The 21494-nt window shown below is 35.8% G+C and overlaps 1 protein-coding gene across 3 annotated transcripts in view; it reads left to right on the top strand.

Moving 5' to 3' along the window:
• Positions 1-21494, top strand: part of LOC150108050 (membrane-associated tyrosine- and threonine-specific cdc2-inhibitory kinase-like) — a 187397-nt gene that overhangs the window by 45734 nt on the left and 120169 nt on the right. For 2 of the 3 annotated variants that reach the window (XM_090415546.1, XM_090415548.1), the window contains one exon: positions 3794-3919. The exons of the other annotated variant lie outside the window; for it this stretch is intronic. In XM_090415546.1, coding sequence (XP_090271672.1) covers positions 3794-3919 — 126 coding nt within the window. The remainder of the gene's footprint in view (positions 1-3793; positions 3920-21494) is intronic. 3 annotated transcript variants of the gene reach the window in all.

Raw genomic sequence — 21494 nt, 5'->3', positions numbered from 1 at the left:
ACTAATATTCAATCTCTCCATCTCTCTCATCACATTAGCCAATTTCCCACATTTATTCAATCCTCTTACATTCCAAGTAGCAATATTCAAGCAATTTCTGCATTGAGTTTCTTTATAGCAGTCACGAACTGACGATACCGCAGGGCCTGCTACATCACCCTGACACCACCGTTCCGTGCTTTATTTCTTTTCTGTTTAGACATGATGCTTTACATAGCGGCATTTTTTACGGAATGGGTCACCAGAACCATCCAACCCCCAAAATGAATGGAGGACTGCAGCAGTCGTTGATTAGCAGATCCCATGGACCTGGCCGGAAGGCCTACAAAGTAGTGCCACCGACCATCCCCACCGAGGGGATGCCCCAATGCACCATCACAGCCCACCGACTGGCTAGCAATGTTATTTTTACATTAAAACCTTTGCATACGAAACCATGTATGTTTTTCTTTAGCGCATAATTATGGGTAATTAAATTTAATTAACATTCCATGTTCATTAAGAATATCATCATTATCATCAAATTAATGAATATATCCTCATGAGGTGTACTATCATAAGATCCTGTATGAAAAGTTACATCATTACTAACTTCCTATCAACAATTTTCTTCATATTAGCTTGTTATCGATTAAACATTACAATATTATCAAATCTTAAATTTCTGTCTTCTAAGGTACTTTTTACTGTATCAATCCATTGATATCTTGGTCCTTTTTTTTCTGCGATCTTGTTTAGAATAACACTTCTTTAGCTAATCTTTGCTCTCCCATTCTGTTCAAGTGCCCATACCACCTGAAATTAGCTCTGCTAACACATTCTTGAATGCTAACAATGTCAAGTTCTTTCCTAATATCCTTGTTTTTAATATGATACTACCACTGATGCCATCTGCTCAGTCCCCTAATCTTTCTCAGGACACTCATATCTGTGGTCTTCCATCTTTGATCAAGAGTTTTATTTCTAACCCAACTCTCAGATTTATAAGTTAAAACTGGTATGAGCACTGTCTTGTATACAGCTAATTTAATGTTTTGACTAATTTCTCTCTTATTCCATATAAATTTATTCAGTTGACTTCCTACCATATGCGCTTGGCTAATTTTGTCATCTATTTTCGTATTTGAGCCTCCATAGCTCAGTCAGTATAGACAAAGCCCTTTTGTTGGAAAGATCTGGGTTCAATTCCCGTCAGTGTCATGAGGAACCTTTATCTGGTTTCTTTTGACGAAAGATGAGTTATCCTGTCTCATACAGAGGTAGGGAGGTTTTTCAACTGGAAACTCGGGTTTTTCATCCCCCAAAACAAGCAAATTGGCCCCATGAACACAAAGATTACAGTCATGACTACGTCTCAGCTATATGCTGGTCTCGAGCCCCCAGATAAAATTGGGGGGGGGGGAAGCAATGGTCAACTACCGTGTAAAAATCTCACCAAGAACACTTTGCGGGCGAGCCTACAAAATCACCTAGGGTCAGAAACAACACTGAAGAGAAAAACCACACCATTTCTATATTTAATTTGCATTCTCCACTAAAACTTGCACCTTCGTTGCTGAAAATGTTTACTTGTTTACTTGTTCTACACTATGTTCTCCATTCAGGGTGCAGTTGATATTTTCAGTGTTACTGCCTGTTGTCATTGTCTTTGTTTTTTTATTGTTGATTTTCATACCAGATTTATTACAACAGTTTTACAACTTAAGCAGGGAATATTGCAGACTTGTAATGGGTTTATTTAGGAGTAGAACATCATCTGCACAAAGCCAACAGCTGAGATTAACATCTCCAATTTTGATACCAGGTTTGATACTGATTTCCTTCATAATGTGATCTATATTGATGAATAACAATGGAGATAATCTACACTGTTGTCACACACACACACACACACACACACACACACACACACACACACACACACACACCCTGACTTAACATCAAACCATCTTCTTGTACCTCTTTCAATTCTAATTGCTGATTTACTACTCACATAGAGACTATGTATTGGTTGATATAATGTCCCATTTACACCAAATGACTACAGCATTTTGAAGAGCCTTCCTCTTGGCATTTTGCCATATGCCTTTTCCAGATCGACAATACTTAAATACAAATCCTTGTTATATTACCAAGATTTCTCAACTAATTGTCTTGAAGTGAAAATCTGATCCTGACAACCTCTGTTTGGTCAGAACCGAGCTTGTTCTTCTCTTCCACAATTTTTCTTAGCCATTTCTCAAATGCACTTGCATAAATCTTACCAGGTACACTCAGTACAGAAATTCCTCAGTAATTCTCACATTCATTTTTATTTCTCCTAATCATTTCCTACTCTGCCTTCTCTCATGCCTCAAAAAATTCCTCCACTTCTTCTTTAGTAGAACCTTCTGTAGGACGATAAGTACAAATAAGTCTCATTGTCCAGTTCCAAATTTTGATATTAGCCCACATCACTTTCCTTGATGTTGCTTGCCATTCAGGAAGATTAACCTCCTGTTTAGTTATTGAAATTAAGTGGATATTGAATCCAACATTATTTCAAAGCTAAATAGAGAAACTACAAGAGTTTCATACCGAATATAGAGACTATAAAAGTTTCAGCGGATGCAAGCGTAAGTGAACCTTTCATGACAGGGCAACTCATAGTAAAGGTGGAGTATGCTCCGATCACTGTCCTTAGTATTTACCCATAATGTAAAACACATCATAAATACTAAGGACAGTGATTGGAGCTTACCCCACCTTTACTACAAGTTTCCCTGTCATGAAAGGTTTGCTTACGCTTGTATCTGCCAAAACTTTTATAGTCTCTATATTCAGTTTTGAAATAATGTTGGATTCAATATCCACTTAATTTGAATAATTTTGCATCGCCAAAGTGAACCTTTTTGGCTCTCTTTTTCAGTAACTCCTATTTAGTGTTTAATATTATAGCTACACTTTCTTTTCCCTGATTGTTATTTCCTGAATATAGCATCTTGTAATTGTTGCTTAGAAAGATCTGCCCTGTTTTGTCTTCTTTGTTTCAGTAATGCCTATTATGCTGATCTGGTACTTATTCAATTCTTCTGCTAGCTTCATTTCTTTTCCATTGATGCTTCTTATGTTGATGGCAATCAACATAAGAAGCATCAATGGAAAAGAACAAGAATGGCATCAGTGATGCCATTCATGTTCTCTGCTGATGTTGAGTTGGGATTTGGGTTTGTTCCAGGACTTTTTGCTGCTCACCCTGGTTCCCTGACAAAAACAATGGGGCCTTGTTTAACTGGGCCATGCCCCAGCCAGCATGAAATTCTATTATGTTGTACCATCATTTTGAGTTATGGTCTAAGCTAACATACAGTTTGGTCAGCTAAATCCTAAATTGTCAACTCATCCTCATTTGTTCAGTATCCAATAGATACCCAACAGGATGCACTACGAGAAGGTGAGAATTGGATATTAGGTCAGAAGCTTTAGGCTGTTTTTCTGCATTCTCCAAAAGGCCATATGGAGGTCTCCTCCTAGTTATCCAGCCTTTAAGCACCCCTTCATTAAAAATATAATTTTTGAATTCTGAAATTTCTGAAATAATTCTGAAATTAAAGAATAACTCATATTTTGTATTATGAATAAAACTATAATATTTTGATTCAGGTTTCCATCTATATACACTATATCTCTACTATATATCTCTGATAATAATTATTGAACCTTTTTTTAAAATTAAATCTGTTATTTCAGCAATAAGTCTAAATAAACAATAACTAGACATGGTTAATATCAGATGTATATTTATAAATCACAGGCAAAGAAAACTCGAGGAAGTTCAGAAGCATGAGCAACTTCCAAAGCATAAAAACTGTGTAACATTCATCAAAGCTTGGGAAGAACGGCAGCATTTATATATTCTAACAGAATTGTGTGAAACAAGGTAATTTTATTTCTGTGTATTAATATTTAATAACATTGCTGTACGGTCAACTCTCATTAGCAGATACCGTTATAACAAACTCCCTCACTGTAACAAACTATGAAAAAATCTCATAGTCATTGCTTTTCTAAAGAAAATTCACTGTAGCACATACAACATATATTTGTTGTACATATACATCAAATTATTCTTGTGGTTCTTATTAAGTTTGCTTTGCTATAGAAAGCATATTAATGAGAACCACAGGAATCATGAGTTTGCTAAACTTATAAGGAATAATAAATTTGTGTTTATAAGGAATAATAATTATTATTATTACGTGACACCTCCAAGGACTCCAAAGACTCATTGAGGGAGGGCAGCTACTCTACAACGCTCCATCTCCAGTTACTCCACCAACTACAGTGAACCACATCATTACACCAATGCCATCTATTGTCCACCACCACTAGTATTTTCACATACAATCGCAAACATCCATGACTGCAGCGGGATTCGAATCTGCAGCCTTTTTGCTTGAGAGCAGATACACTAACCACTTGGCCAACCAGACCTTAAAATAAGTTATAAGAACCACAAGAAAAATTGAAAAGGAAAATTTCATCGAAATTTGGTAAAGGAAAAGTAAAACTTCAATAAATTGAAAGGTTCAACTAAATTTGCTGTGCTAGCTGAGGTATTGCCTGCTTAAAAAGACTCCTCGGGGTAAAGGGTCAAAGCTGTATAACTGAGAGGAGACCTCCACATAGCCTTTAAAGGAATGCGGGGAACCGACCAGGGCTTCTGACCTAATATCCAATCCTCACCTTCTCGTGGTGCACCCTGTTGGGTATCTACTTGGATACTGAACAAACGAGGATGGGCTAGCAGTTGGGGCGTCGCCCGGTTAAACAAGGCCCCCGTTGTTTTCGCCAGGGAACCAGGGCATACAGCGAAAAGTCAGCTACTGGAACAAATCTGAAAACACACCCCAACTCAACATCACCAGAGTTAAAGATTGGTACTATCAACATAAGAAGCCTGAATTGCAAAAAAATGGAGCTAGCTGAGGAATTAGATAAGTACCAGATCGACATAAAAGGGGTGACTGAAACAAAAAAAAGACAAAAACTGGTTAGATCTTTCTGAGCAATAAATACAAAATGTTATATTCAAGCAATGACAATCAAGGAAAAGAAGGAGTAGCCATAGTATTCAACACAAAATACGAGGCTAATTTTCTTGAATGGCAGGCAGTCTCAAGTAGAGTAATGTGGGCAAACATCAGAATGGGGAACTGGACAATGAGACTTATTTGTGCCTATAGTCCCACAGATTGTTCTACTAAGGTAGAAGTGGAGGAATTTTTTTGTGGCTTTAGAAAAAGCAACTGACACAATGAAAAAGGAAAAGTTGGTCCTTGTTGGGGATCTAAATAGCAGAGTAGGAAATGATTGTGAGACATACAAAAATATTTTGGGAAAATTTGGAGAAAAGAGCAAAGCTAATAATAATGGCAAATATCTGTTGGATTTCTGCTCAGGACATGGACTAGTTATTACTAACACCATGTTCCAACATAAAAATGTGCACAAATTCACATGGAGAAAAGAGGCAAGGAATAAGAAAGGTCTCATTGACTATGTTATTGTTGATAATGATGTTTTCTCCCTGGTGCAGGAAACCAGAGTGTACAGAGGATTTGAAATTGGAAGTGATCACTATTTAGTCTTGAGCAGGATAAAATTGAATTTCATATTGAAAAGAATAACATGTAAGAAAGTTTTAAAGCAAATAAAATTTGAGCAGCTCTCAGATGTGAACTGTAGACTAAAGTACACAAAGATTATTGAAGAAAAAATGAAAGAGTTTGAGAACAGAAACCAAAACTTGGAGATTCAGTGGCAAGCCTTGAAGAAAGCGCTGATTGATTCAGTTAGAGAGGCATGTGGTGAAGTTGTCTGCAAGGATAGAAAAATTAGAACTCCATGGTGGACACAGGAAGTTAAAGAGGCAGTGAAGGAAAAGAAGAAAGCATATCAAAAGTTCCTGGCAAATAAGTCAGCTTGTGCTCTTAGAGAATACAGAGACAAATGCAAGAATGCTAAACACTGTGTAAAACTAGCTAAACAAAAGTCCTGGGAGGACTTTGGCAGGAATATAGAAAATAAATATGAAGAAGGTGGCAAAATATTCTGGAGGTTGTTGACGAAGCTTAGGAATGGAGGAAAGAGTGCTGTGAAAGGAATTAATGATGATAAAGGTGATATGAAAACTGGAGAAAAAGATATCCTTGAAGTATGGAGTAATTACTTCGAGAAATTGCTAAATGAAACAAGCAGTGATAGCGCAGTGGTAAAAAACACTGACCAGGCATGCAGTCAGGAATACATATCCATACTTGAAGTAGAAAAAGCCATCAAAGCCTTGAAATGTGGAAAGGCAGCTGGAGTAGATGATATTTGACCAGAAATGCTGAAGTATGGTGGTATAAGAGTCTTACAGTGGCTGCACTGCATAGTTCAGAAAGCCTGGACAGAGGGATGAATTCCCGATGATTGGAGTAGAGCTCTCGTAGTACCCATACATAAAAAGGGAAATAAAACTGAATGAGAGAATTACAGAGGTATTTCCCTAATGAGTGTTCCTGGCAAGATCTATGCAAGTATACTTGAGAAACGGTTGAAAAGAATTGTGGAAGAAAAGCTTGGTGAAGAACAAGCTGGATTCAGGCCAAATAGAGGCTGTCAGGATCAGATCTTCACTTTATAACAAATAGTAAAGAAATCATGGGAATATAACAAAGATCTGTATTTAAGTTTTGTGGATTTCGAAAAGGCATATGACAAGGTGCCAAGAGAGAAGCTATTCAATACGCTACAGTTATATGGTGTCAGTGGGGCATTATATCAATCAATACTTAGTCTTTATTTGTGTTGTAAGTCAGCAGTTAGAATTGAAGGAAGTACAGAAAGATGGTTTAATATTAAATCTGGTGTGAGACAAGGATGTACATTATTCCCTCTGTTATTCATTATCTATATGGATCACATTATGAAGGAAAGTGGTATTAAACATGATATCAAAATTGGAGATGTTAATGTCAGCTCTTTGCTTTATGCAGACGATGTTATACTTCTAAATGAATCCGCTACAAGTCTGCAAGATTCTCTGACTAAACTGGATAACTGTTGTAATAGATATGGTATAAAGATCAGCAATAAAAAGACACTGAAAATAGGCAGATTCATTGAAAATATGAACTGTGTTGTTAATGGAGAACCCGTGGAACAAGTAAAACATTTCAGCTACTTAGGCACGATTTTTAGTGAAGATGGTAAATTAAATATAGAAATAGACAACAGAATCAGCAAAGCTGGTATGGTGGGAAGTCGATTGAATAAATTCATATGGAATAAGAGAGAAATTAGTTCGGAACACTAAATTAGCTGTATACAAGACAGTGTTCAAACCAGTTTTAACTTATGGATCTGAGAGCTGAGTCAGAAGTAAAACACTTGACCAAAGACTAGAGACCGCAGATATGAGAGTCCTGAGAAAGATTATAGGCGTTAACAGATGGCATCAATGGCAATATCATATTAAAAACGAGGATATTAGGAAAGAATGTGACATTATCAGCATCCATGAATGCGTTAGCAGATCTAATTTCAGGTGGTATGGTCACTTAAACAGAATGGGTGAAGAAAGATTAGCAAAACAAGTGTTCTCTGCTAGGTTGGCAGCAAAACGACCCAGAGGAAGACCAAAATATAGGTGGATTAATACGGTACAAAGTGCCTTAGACGATAGAAATATAAGATCTGATAATGTTGGAGTCTTGACAAGTAACAGACTGAATTGGAGGAAAATTGTAGATAGGAAGTTAGAATGATGTAATTTTTTTCATGTAGTACTATCATATCCTGTACACCCCTTGAGGGTACATGGCAGGAATTTGATGATGATGATGTAAAGACTCCTCCTTTTTTATGGAACCAGGGTGAATATTGAAAAGTTAGGTACTGGATGAAGCCTGTCATCGGCAGTGTCAACAGATATAAGTCAAACTGGCAGAAGAACTAGAGAAATACCAGAAAAAACTAGAGTAACATCAATTAGTAATAATTGATGTTACTGGGATAAAGAAGGCTTAAAGAAGCACAATCTTTTAAATAATAAATATAGGATGTTATATTTAGGAAAAAGAAGCAGCAATAGCATTCATTTAACATGAAGATAAGCTTCTTGATTGGTGGTAGATTTTAAATAGTTATGCAAGCAAATTTCAAAATGGGGATTTGGACAATGAAACGTATTGTGCCCACAGAAGGTTCTGCTAAGGCAGACGTGGAGGCTTAGAGAAGACAGCTGACACAAAGAAAAAAATTGATCTTTGTAGTAGGAAATGAGTCAGAAGTATCTATCAATGCTTGAGGCAATAAAAGCTATCAAAAATCTGAAATGTGGAAACGGAGTTTAGACAGATGATATTCAACCAGAAATCTCAAATATGGCTGTATAAAAGTTTAACAGTGGCTGCATGGCATAGTTTAGAAGGAATGATCAGAAAGTTGAATTCCAAATGATTGGAGCAAACGTCTCAGAGTGTGTATATATGTAAAAGGAAATAAAACTAAACATGAGAATTATAGAGCAATTTTCCTACTGAGTTCTCCAGATGAGATTTATGCAGTTATACTTGAGAAGAGGCTAAGAAAAATTGTTGAAGACAAACTTGGTGAACCTGGATTCAGACTGAGCTATATGAGGTGGTTGTAACCAGATTTTCACTTCATGAGAAATAATGGGAATATAACAAGAGAAATGTAACAACAAGAGAAAAGCTTTTCAAAACACTGTGGTTTATGAGATAAATGGAATATTATACAAAGTAAAATATAGTGTATATTTAAATTATAAGTCTGCAGTTAGAATTGAAGGACATACAGCAAGATGGATGTCAAGTCAGATGTATGACGGTGCACCGTATTTCTACTTTTATACATCATCTATATGAATCATATTAGGAAAGAAAGTGGCATTGAACTTGATATCAATGTCAGAGATTATGCACATGATGTTACACTTCTAAACAAAGCCAACATATGTCTCCAGGATTCTTTAGTTAAATTGAATAAACCTTGTAACAAATTTAGCATGTAAATCAGCAATAAAAAGAAAAATAGGCAAGAACATGGAAAACATCAGCTGCATCCTGAATGGAGAATTTATAGAACAAGTAAAATATTTTGGTTATTTGGGTATAATTTTTAGGTAAAGATGGCAAACCAAATATGACAATTGACCAAAGTATAAACAGACATGGTGGGGAGCGAGTAATAAATTTATATGGAATAAGAGGAAAATTAGCACTATACAAGACAACATTCAAGCCAATTTTAACTTATGGATCCGAGAGTTATAGGTTGGAAATAAAAACAAGTATTCATAGATTAGTGACTACAAATATAAGAATTCTGAGAAAAATTAGGGGAAGGTGAGCAAGTGGCATCAGTGGTGGAATCATATCACAATAGAAGATATTAAGATGGAACTTGACATTCTTAGCATTCAAGAATGTGTGAGCAGAGCTCATCTAAGGTGGTATGGTCACTTAACCAGAATGGAAGAGGAAAGGTTAGCAAAACAAGAGTTGTTGATGCCATGTTGGCAGGAAAAAGATCCAGAAGAAGACTAAGATCTAGGTGGATTGATGCAGTTAGAAGTGCCTTAGAAGACAAAAAATATAAGATCTAATCCTATTGGTGTGATGACAAGTGACAGACTAATTCAGGAAAAATTGTTGATCAGAAATTAGTAATTATGTAAACTTAAATCCCACCAAGTACAGGGATATTTGTGATTGTCCTACTAACCATTTACCATATGTACGGCTATAACCTATGTCCTGGCGCAGTAGCTTCTTATGAACAGTTTTCTTTGAAATCTTTTATCAGGTATCTAGTATTGATTGCTCTTAAATTTTGTTCTACTAAGAAACTATTAATACATGAATCCATTTAAAACTTGATCTTCCTCTGGTTCTCTTTTCAAACTTGATTTTCCCATTCAGTTTAAGTGAGCATACCATCTTAGCTCTGCTCCCAGTTTTGAATGCTATGTTCCGCTCTGATATCATGTTTATGTTTCATATGATTCTAAGAATGATGCCTTCTATTCACTCCTTGATTTTCCTCAGAGCTCTGTGTTCTCTCTGATCTTTGAATTGCAGTTTTATTTCCAGCCCAACATTCTGTAAATAAAAATCAGTGTGAATAGTATTTTTCATGCTGCTAGTTAAGTGTTTTGGCTCTCATATTCTATTATCTATTTCCATATTTAATTTGCCATGCTCACTAAACATTGTTCTTATGTATTTAGTTGATATGTTTTATTGTTCTCTAGGTTTCCATTGAGAATGCAGTTGGTGTTTATCATATTTTCATAGATTTGTCTGTCATTAATTTGATATCTAATTTGATGTCATAATTATTCAGTTTTAGTAAAGAACTTGAGACCCAAGCTCTTTTGTAGCTAAACAAAAGTTATAGAAAGCATTTAGTAAGAACACTTAAGATAATTTTATCATCATCATCATCATCATCAAATTCCTGCCATGTACCCTCAAGGGGTGTACAGGATATGACAGTACTACATGAAAAAATTACATCATTACTAACTTCCTATCTACAATTTTCCTCCAAATCAGTCTGTTACTTGTCAAGACTCCAACATTATCAGATCTTATATTTCTATCGTCTAAGGCACTTTGTACCGTATCAATCCACCTATATCTTGGTCTTTCTCTGGGTCGTTTTCCTGCAAACCTGGCAGAGAACACTTGTTTGCTAATCTTTCCTCTCCCATTCTATTTAAGTGACCATACCACCTAAGATTAGCTCTGCTACCGCATTCCTGGATGCTGACAATGTCAAGTTCTTTCCTAATATCCTCATTTTTAATATGATATTGCCATTGATGCCATCTGTTCACGCCTCTAATCTTTCTCAGGACTCTCATATCTGCGGTCTCTAGTCTTTGGTCAAGTGTTTTACTTCTGACCCAGCTCTCAGATCGATAAGTTAAAACTGGTTTGAACACTGTCTTGTATACACCTAATTTAGTGTTCCGACTAATTTCTCTCTTATTCCATACGAATTTATTCAATTGACTTCCTACCATACCAGCTTTGTTGATTCTGTTGTCTATTTCCATATTTAATTTACCATCTTCACTAAAAATCGTGCCTAAGTAGCTGAAATGTTTTACTTGTTCCACAGGTTCTCCATTCACAACACAATTGACATTTTCAATGACTCTGCCTATTTTCATTGTCTTTGTCTTTTTATTGCAGACCTTCATTCCATATCTATTACAACAGCTATTCAATTTAGTCAGAGAATCTTGCAGACTTGTAGCAGATTTATTTAGAAGTATAACATCATCCGCATAAAGCAAAGAGCTGACATTAACATCTCCAATTTTCATATCAGGTTTAATACCACTTTCCTTCATAATGTGATCCATATAGATAATGAATAACAGAGGGGATAATGTACATCCTTGTCTCACACCAGATTTAACATTAAACCATCTTCCTGTACTTCCATCAATTCTAACTGCTCACTTACAACTCAAATAAAGACTAAGTATTGCTTGATATAATGCCCCATTGACACCATATAACTGCAGCGTATTGAATAGCTTCTCTCTTGGCAACTTGTCATATGCCTTTTCCACATCGACAAAACTTAAATACAGATCTTTCTTATATTCCCATGCTTTCTCGACTATTTGTCGTAAAGTGAAGATCTGATCCTGACAGCCTCTATTTGGCCTGAATCCAGCTTGTTCTTCACCAAGCTTTTCTTCCACAATTCTTCTCAACCGTTTCTCAAGTATACTTGCATAGCTCTTGCCAGGAACACTCAGTAGGGAAATAACTCTGTAATTCTCACATTCAGTTTTATTTCTCTTTTTATATATGGATACTATGAGTGCTCTACTCCAATCATCTGAAATTCGTCCCTCTGTCCAGGCTTTCTGAACTATGCAGTGCAGCCACTGTAAGACTTTTATACCACCATACTTCAGCATTTCTGGTCGAATATCATCTACTCCTGCTGCCTTTCCACATTTCAAGGCTTTGATGGCTTTTTCTACTTCAAGTATGGATATGTATTCCTGACTGCATGCCTGGTCAGTGTTTATTATCACTATGCTGTCATCACTGCTTGTTTCATTTAGCAGTTTTTCAAAGTAATTACTCCATACTTCATCTCTAACTCCTTTTACAGCACTCTTTCCTCCATTCCTAAGCTTCTTCAACAACCTCCCAAATATTTTGCCACCTTCTTGATATTTATTTTCTATATTCTTGCCAAAGTCCTCCCATGACTTTTGCTTAGCTAGTTTTACATAGTGTTTAACATTCTTGCATTTGTTTCTATATTCTCTAAGAGCACAAACTGATCTATTTGCCAGGAACTTTTGATATGCTTTCTTCTTTTCCTTCACTGCCTCTTTAACTTCCTGTGTCCACCAGGGAGTTCTGATTTTTTTTATCCTTGCAGACAACCTCACCACATGCCTCTCTGGCAGAATCAATCAATGTTTTCTTCAGAGTTTGCCACTGAATCTCCAAGGTTTGATTCCTGTTCTCAAACTCTTTCATTTTCTTTTCAGTAATCTTTGTGTATTTTAGTCTACAGTTCACATCTGAGAGCTGCTCAACTTTTATTCGCTTTAAAACTTTCTTACATGTTATTCTTTTCAATATGAAATTCAATTTTATCCTGCTCAAGACTAAATAGTGATCACTTCCAATTTCAAATCCTCTGTACACTCTGGTGTCCTGCACCAGGGAGAAAACATCACTATCAACAATAACATAGTCAATGAGACTTTTCTTTTTCCTAGCCTCTTCTCTCCATGTGAATTTGTGCACATTTTTATGTTGGAACATGGTGTTAGTAATAACCAGTCCATGTCCTGAGCAGAAATCCAACAGATATTTGCCATTATTATTAGCTTTGCTCTTTTCTCCAAATTTTCCCAAAATATTTTTGTGTGTCTCACAATCATTTCCTACTCTGCTATTTCGATCCCCAACAAGGACCAACTTTTCCTTTTTCATTGTGTCAGTTGCTTTTTCTAAAGCGTCAAATAATTCCTCCACTTCTACCTTAGTAGAACCTTCTGTGGGACCATAGGCACAAATAAGTCTCATTGTCTAGTTCCCCATTCTGATGTTTGCCCACATTACTCTACTTGAGACTGCCTGCCATTCAAGAAGATTAGCGTTGTATTTTGTGTTGAATATTATGGCTACTCCTTCTTTTCCTTGATTGTCATTGCCTGAATATAACATTTTGTATTTATTGCTCAGAAAGATCTCACCAGTTTTGGTCTTTTTTGTTTCAGTCACCCCTATTATGTCGATCTGGTACTTATCTAATTCCTCAGCTAACTCCATTTCTTTGCCATTCAGGCTTCTTACGTTGATAGTACCGATCTTTAACTCTGGTGATGTTGAGTTGGGGTTTGGTTTCAGATTTGTTCCAGTAGCTGACTTTTCGCTGTTCGCCCTGGTTCCCTGGCGAAAACAATGGGTGCCTTGTTTAACCGGGTGACGCCCCAGCCGGTATGAAATTTTGTCATGTTGTACCATCATTTTTTATTTTGGTTTAACCAATAAGAATACAATTTGGTCGGCTAAATCCCAAATTGCCAACCCATCCTCATTCGTTCAGTATCAAAGTAGATACCCAACAGGGTGCACCACGAGAAGGTGAGGATTGGACATTAGGTCAGAAGCACTGGTCGGTTCTCCGCATTCCTTTAAAGCCTATGTGGAGGTCTCCTCTCAGTTATACAGCTTTGACCCTTAAGCACCCCACATAATTTTATATATATATATATATAATATATATATATATATATATATATATAATAAATATCAGGAAGGTGACAAAATGTTCTGGAGGCTATTGAAAAAGCTTAGAAATGGAGGAAAAGAGTACTTAAAAAGGAATCAGAGATGATAAAGGTGACATGAAAACTGAAGATAAAGTTATTCTTGATGTCTGGAGTAATTACTTTCAAAGACTGGTGAATGAAACAAGCATTGACAGCATGGTAGTAGAGAACACTCAGAAGGAGTGCAATCAGGAATACTCATTAATACATGAAGTAGAAAAAGCCATCAAAATCTGATATTCGAGCTGAAATGCTCAAATGTATATAGGTATAAGTTTTAAAGCAGCTTTACTGCATAAATCAGAAGGCCTAGTCAGAGGGTATAATTCTGGATGAATGGAGTAGAGTTCTCATATTACCAACCTATATAAAAAGTGAAATAAAACTGAATGTGAGAATTGCTTAGGAATTTCTCTACTGAGTGTTCCTGATAAGATTTCTCCAAGTATATTTGAGAAACAGCTAAGAAAAATTGTTGAACAGAAGCTTGAAGAAGATCTGACAACCTCTATATGGCCTGGATTCAGGCCATATAGAGGTTGTCAGATCATATTTTCACTTAAAGACAGATAGTGGCAAAGTCATGGAAATATAACAAGGATCTCTATTCGAATTTTTTAGATCTGGAAATGGCATACAACAAAGGTGCCAAGAGAAAAGCAATTCAAAACACTTCAGTTATATGATGCAAATGGAATATTATATCAGACAATTCTTAGTCTATATTTGCATTGTAAATTGGTAGTTAGAATTGAAGGAGTTATGGGAATATAGTTTGATATTAAATCAGGTGTTAGACAAGGATGTACTTTAACTCCTATTATTCAATATACTGGTATGTATATATAATATTATATAGTACTAATATCAAAGTTGAAGATGTTAATATCAGCTCTTTACTTTTTGTAGATGATGTTATACTTCTAAATAAATCCAGAACGAGTCTGCAAGATTCCCTGACTAAATTGATAACTGTTGTAATAAATTTGGTGTGAAAATCAGCAATAAAAAGAAAAGGACTATGAAAATAATCAGAAACATTGAAAACATCGACTGCTATTCTGAATGGAGAATGCATAAAACAAGTAAAACGTTTCAGTTATTAAGGAACAATTTTATATGCCTAAATAAATTTATATGGAATAAGAAAGAAATTAGTCAAGCACTAAACTAGCTGTATACAAGGCTGCATTCAAACCAGTTTTAATTTATGGATCTGAGAGCTGGATTAGAAATAAGATTTGATCAAAGACTGGAGACCACAGTTATGAGAGTTTTCAGAAAGATCAGGGGAGTGAACAGATGGCATCAATGATGCTAACATTGTTAGCATTCAGGATTGTGTTAGCAGAGCTAATCTCAGCTAGTATGCTTGCTTCATCAGACTGGGAAAAAAAAGTTAGCAACAGAAGTGTTTCTTGCCGGGATGGTTTCGAAAAAGACTAAGATTTACATGGAATGATACAGTAAAAAAGCACCTTAGAAGAGAAAAATATCATCATAATCAAATTCCTGTCATGTACCCTCAAGGGATGTACAGGATATGATAGTACTACATGAAAAATTTACATCATTACTAACTTCCTATCTACAATTTTCCTCCAAATCAGTCTGTTACTTGTCAAGACTTCAACATTATCGGATCTTATATTTCTAAGGCACTTTGTACTTTATCAAACCACCTATATCTTGGTATTCCTCTGGGTCGTTTTCCTGCCAACCTGGCAGAGAACACCTGTTTTGCTAATCTTTCCTCGACCATTCTGTTTAAGTGACCATATCACCTGAGATTAGCTCTGCTAACGCATTTACCTGGATGCTGACAATGTCAAGTTCTTTCCTAATAATCTCATTTTTAATATGATGTTGCCATTGATGCCATCTGTTCACACTTCTAATCTTTCTCAGTACTCTCATATCTGCAGTCTCTAGTCTTTGGTCAAGTGTTTTACTTCTGACCCAGCTCTCAGATCCATAAGATAAAACTGGTTTGAACACTGTCTTGTATACAGCTAATTTAGTGTTCTGACTAATTTCTCTCTTATTCCATATGAATTTATTCAATTGACTTCCTACCATACCAGCTTTGTTGATTCTATTATCTATTTCTATATGTAATTTACCATCTTCACTAAAAATCGTGCCTAAGTAGCTGAAATGTTTTACTTGTTCCACAGGTTCTCCATTCACAACACAGTTGACATTTTCAATGATTTTGCCTATTTTCATTGTCTTTGCCTTTTTATTGCTGACCTTCATACCATATCTATTACAACAGTTATTCAATTTAGTCAGGGAATCTTGCAAACTTGTAGTGGATTTATTTAGAGTATACATCGTCGCATAATGTAAAGAACTGACATTAACATCTCCAAATTTGATGTTATGTTTAATACCACTTTCCTTCATAATGTGATCCATACAGATAATGAATAACAGAGGCGATAATGTACATCCTTCTCTCACACCAGATTTAACATTAAACCATCTTCCTATACTTCCTTCAATTCTAACTGCTGACTTACAACTCAAATAAAGACTAAGTATTGATTGATATAATGCCCCATTGACACCATATAATTGTAGCGTATTGAATAGCTTCTCTCTTGGCACCTTGTCATATGCCTTTTCGAAGTCAACAAAACTTAAATACAGATCTTTGTTATATTCCCATGATTTCTTTACTATTTGTCATCAAGTGAAGATCTGATCCTGACAGCCTCTATTTGGCCTGAATCCAGCTTGTTCTTCACCAAGCTTTTCCTCCACAATTCTTCTCAACCGTTTCTCAAGTATACTGACATAAATCTTGCCAGGAACACTCATTAGGGAAATACCTCTGTAATTCTCATATTAAGTTTTATTTCCTTTTTTATATATAGGTACTATGAGAGCTCTACTCCAATCATCGGGAATTTGTCCCTCTGTCCAGGCTTTCTGAACTATGCCATGCAGCCACTGTAAGACTTTTATACCACCATACTTCAGCATTTCTGGTCGAATATCATCTACTCCTGCTGCCTTTCCACATTTCAAGGCTTTGATGGCTTTTTCTACTTCAAGTATGGATATGTATTCCTGACTGCATGCCTGGTCATTGTATTTTATCACTGTGCTGTCAACACTGCTTGTTTCATTTAGCAGTTTTTCAAAGTAATTACTCCATACTTTAAGGATATCTTTTTCTCCCGTTTTTATATCACCTTTATCATCTCTAATTCCTTTCACAGCACTCTTTCCTTAATTCATAAGCCTCTTCAACTACTTCCAGAATATTTTGCCACCTTCTTGATATTTATTTTCTATGTTCTTGCCAAAGTCCTCCCATGACTTCTGTTTAGCTAGTTTTACACACTGTTTAGCTTTCTTACATTTGTCTCTGTATTCTCTAAGAGCACAAGCTGACTTATTTGCCAGAAACTTTTGATATTCTTTCTTCTTTTCCTTCACTGCCTCTTTAACTTCCTGTGTCCACCATGGAGTTCTAATTTTTCTATCCTTGCAGACAACTTCACCACATGCCTCTAGCTGAATCAATCAGGGTTTTCTTCAAGGCTTGCCACCGAATCTCCAAGGTTTGGTTCCTGTTCTCAAACTCTTTCAGTTTTTCTTCAATAATCTTTGTGTATTTTAGTCTACAGTTCACATCTGAGAGCTGCTCAACTTTTATTCGCTTTAAAACTTTCTTACATGTTATTCTTTTCAATATGAAATTCAATTTTATCCTGCTCAAGACTAAATAGTGATCACTTCCAATTTCAAATCCTCTGAACATTCTGGTGTCTTGCACCAGGGAGAAAACATCACTATCATCAATAACATAGTCAATGAGACTTTTCTTATTCCTTGTTTCTTCTCTCCATGTGAATTTGTGCACATTATTATGTTGGAACATGGTGTTAGTAATAACTAGTCCATGTCCTGAGCAAAAATCCAACAAGTATTTGCCATTATTATTAGCTTTGCTCTTTTCTCCAAATTTTCCCAAAATATTTTTGTGCGTCTCACAATCATTTCCTACTCTGCTATTTAAATTCCCAACAAGGACCAACTTTTCCTTTTTGATTGTGTCAGTAGCTTTCTCTAGCGCATCAAAAAATTCCTCCCCTTCTACTTTAGTAGAACCTTCTGTGGTACCATAGGCACAAATAAGTCTCATTGTCCAGTTCCCCATTTTCATATTTGCCCACATTACTCTACTTGAGACTGCCTGCCATTCAAGAAGATTAGCCTCGTATTTGTGTTGAATACTATGGCTACTCCTTCTTTTCCTTGATTGTCATTGCCTGAATATAACATTTTGTATTTATTGCTCAGAAAGATCTCACCAGTTTTTGTCTTTTTTGTTTCAGTCACCCCTATTATGTCGATCTGGTACTTATCTAATTCCTCAGCTAGCTCCATTTCTTTGCCATTCAGGCTTCTTATGTTGATAGTACCGATCTTTAACTCTGATGATGTTTTGTTGGGATGTGCTTTCAGATTTGTTCCAGTAGCTGACTTTTCGCTGTTCGCCCTGGTTCCCTGGCGAAAACAACGGGGGGCCCTGTTTAACCGGTCGAAGCCCCAGCTGGCATGAAATTTTGTCATGTTGTACCATCATTTTTTATTTTGGTTTAACCAATAAGAATACAATTTGGTCGGCTAAATCCCAAATTGCCAGCCTATCCTCATTCGTTCAGTATCCAGGAGATGTCCAGCAGGGTGCACCACGAGAAGGTGAGGATTGGACATTAGGTCAGAAGTCCTGGTCGGTTCTCCACATTGATCTAATAATATTGGAGGCTTGACATATAACAGATTAATTTTTAGGAAAATTGTCGTTAGGAAATTGGAAATGATGTAACTTTTTTCATGTAGTGCTATCATAATATCTTGTATTCCCCCCGACAGCATATGTCAGGAATTTGATGATGATGATGGCTTGTATGAAATCCACATTTATACAAGAGGACAGAATTTAATTATCACTTAGAGGGCAGCCCTCTAAGCGTTAATTTACAAGGACACCCTCTCTATATTGGGTAAATTTTAGGTTATCTTTTAGCTGGAGGCCCTTGTAATTTGACTCCCTTATCTGTAGCTTATCTAGCTTATTTTTAAATCTGGCCATGACCACATACTCAGAGGAAAGGAACATTTTGAGTAGCTTTTCTTTTCATATTGTATACTGTGCATATATACCTTTAGATTTACAACATTTATTTATATTTCCTTGGAATTATAAATTCCAAAAAATTTATAATTCCATACTGTTATCTGTCATGACTCCAACACTATCAGATCTTATATCTCCATCTTTTAAGACATTTTTTTTTTTTACTGTATTATCTACATCTTGGTCTTCCTTTGAGTCTTTTTCCTTCCAACCTGAGAAAGAACACTTGTTTTATTAATCTTTCCTCTGCCATTCTGTTTAAGTGACCATACCACCTGAGATTAATTCTACTAATACATTCCTGAATGCTAACAATGGCAAGTTCTTTCCTAATATCCTTATTTTTAATGTGATACTGCCATCGATAACATCTGTTCACCCCACTAATTTTTCTCAGAACTCTCGTATCAGAGATCTCTAGTTTTTGATTAAGTTTTTTTATTTCTAACCCAGTTCTCATACCCATAAGTTAAAATTAGTTTGAACACAGTCTTGTATACAGCTAATTTAGTTTTTTGACTAATTTCTTTCTTATTCCATATAAATTTATTCGTTTGACTTCCTACCATACCAACTTTACTATTTCTGTTGTCTATTTCCATATTTAATTTTCCATCTTCGCTAAAACATTTCTATATGTCTGTCTTCTCTAATGCCTCAAAAATTCCTCCATTTCTTCCTTGGTAGACCCTCCCCTGTCAGACCATAAGCACAAATTAAGTTTCATTGTCCAGTTCCCCATTCTGATATTTGCCACAGCACTCTACTTGCTATTGCCTGCAATTCAAGAAGATTATCCTCATATTTAGTGTTGAATATGCCCTCTTTTTCCTGATTGTTTTTGCCCTAATATCACATTTTGTATTTTTTGCTTATAAAGATTTCGCCTATTTTTTGTCTTTGTTTCAGTTATGCATATTATGCCACTCTTGTGCTTATTCTATTCTTTTTTCTAGTTCCTGTTTCATTGATGCTTCTTACATTGATAGTACTAATCTTGAACTCTGCTGACATTGAGTTTTGATGTGTTCTGCAATTTGTTCCAGTAGCTGACCATATGCTGTTCGCTCAATTAAAGAAGGGGGGCTTTGTTTAACCAGGCAACATCCCATGAAATTCTGTCATGTTGTACCCTCATTAGACATTGTGGTTTAAGCCTATAAGAATACAGTTTGGTCAGTTAAATACCAATTGCCAGCCCATTCTTGTTCATTTCAGTATCCGAGTAGATACCTAACAGGGTGCAAAACACAAGATAGTGAGGATTGGACATTAAGTCAGAAGCCCAGTCAGTTCTCGACATTCCTGAAAAGACTATGTGGATGTCTCCACCCATTTATACAGTTTCATCCTTAAGTTACACCGTAAAATAAATATTAAATAGAAATTTATACTCAGCATATTTTTTCACTCCCACTAGATTTTGACCAGTTTTTTTTTTTTTTTTCATATTAGAGAAAGAATAGATCTGTTTTCATGTAATATAAGAAGTGTTTTTCAGGTAGGCATAAAGAGGTTACATTCTTAGAGTCAACTGTGAAAGGCACTATTGAAGTGGAGCTCCATAAAAGCTAATGGAGAAAATTTTACTGCTTCCTAAAATGAAATGACTGAAGTGGGTTGCAGTTATGAAAAGATACAGATGTATGCATCAGCTGAAATGATTTGTGAAAAGTTTATATCATTACTAACTTCCAATGGGAGTTTTCCTCCAAATTAACATGCTATCTCTTAGGACTAAAATATGATCAGATCTTTATATTTTGGTCTTCTTTATGATAATTCCATACACAAGAGGTAGAGTAACCTCTACTATGTTATACCATGGATAGGTAAGAAGTAACTTGTTCACATTTAGTTTGATGAGCTTTAAATTGAATTTTGTGGGAGACACTTAAAATGGGAAATTGCTTTAGAGGACAGCAAGAGGGGATAAATGCAGAGTAGTAGAAATTTGTTCTGTGGGTTTAATGTTGAACTGTGAGAGTTGTTGAGTAGTTACTGCACATGTTTCAATTGATTTAACAGAGGAATTATTGATGCCAGTTCAGATGAAGATTGGCCATAGTAGTATTTATGTCTATGATGCTAGCAACAGAGACATGAATGCCTGTGTGAGAGTGTGGGGAGGGGATGAATTGGTGAGAAGCGTATCATAAATCAACCTAATTGCTCTTCTGTATTGAGTCAAGTATTTTTAGGGAACTCTTAGGGACATTGGCCCAAATGTGAGAACAGTATTTAATGTTCGGACAGATTTGGGATTTATATAGGATTAATAGCTGTTCAAAAGTAAAGTAGGACCTCGAGCAAAAGAGAAATCCTAATTTTTTGGATGCCAAGGAAGCAATAATCGTAATGTATAACAAGAGAGGTTTGATGATAGAGTAGTCCTAAGAAGAGAGAGAGAGAGATCTCATTTTGTGTCGAGATTTGAGTGTTGTCAAGAGTAAGACT

Source organism: Typopeltis vanoorti, chromosome 3, assembly GCF_054136105.1.
Source record: "Typopeltis vanoorti isolate ZY-2024b chromosome 3, IOZ_Tvanoo_1.0, whole genome shotgun sequence".
In the NCBI taxonomy this organism is placed as follows: domain Eukaryota; kingdom Metazoa; phylum Arthropoda; class Arachnida; order Uropygi; family Thelyphonidae; genus Typopeltis; species Typopeltis vanoorti.
This window is presented reverse-complemented; position numbering and strand designations above follow the sequence as displayed.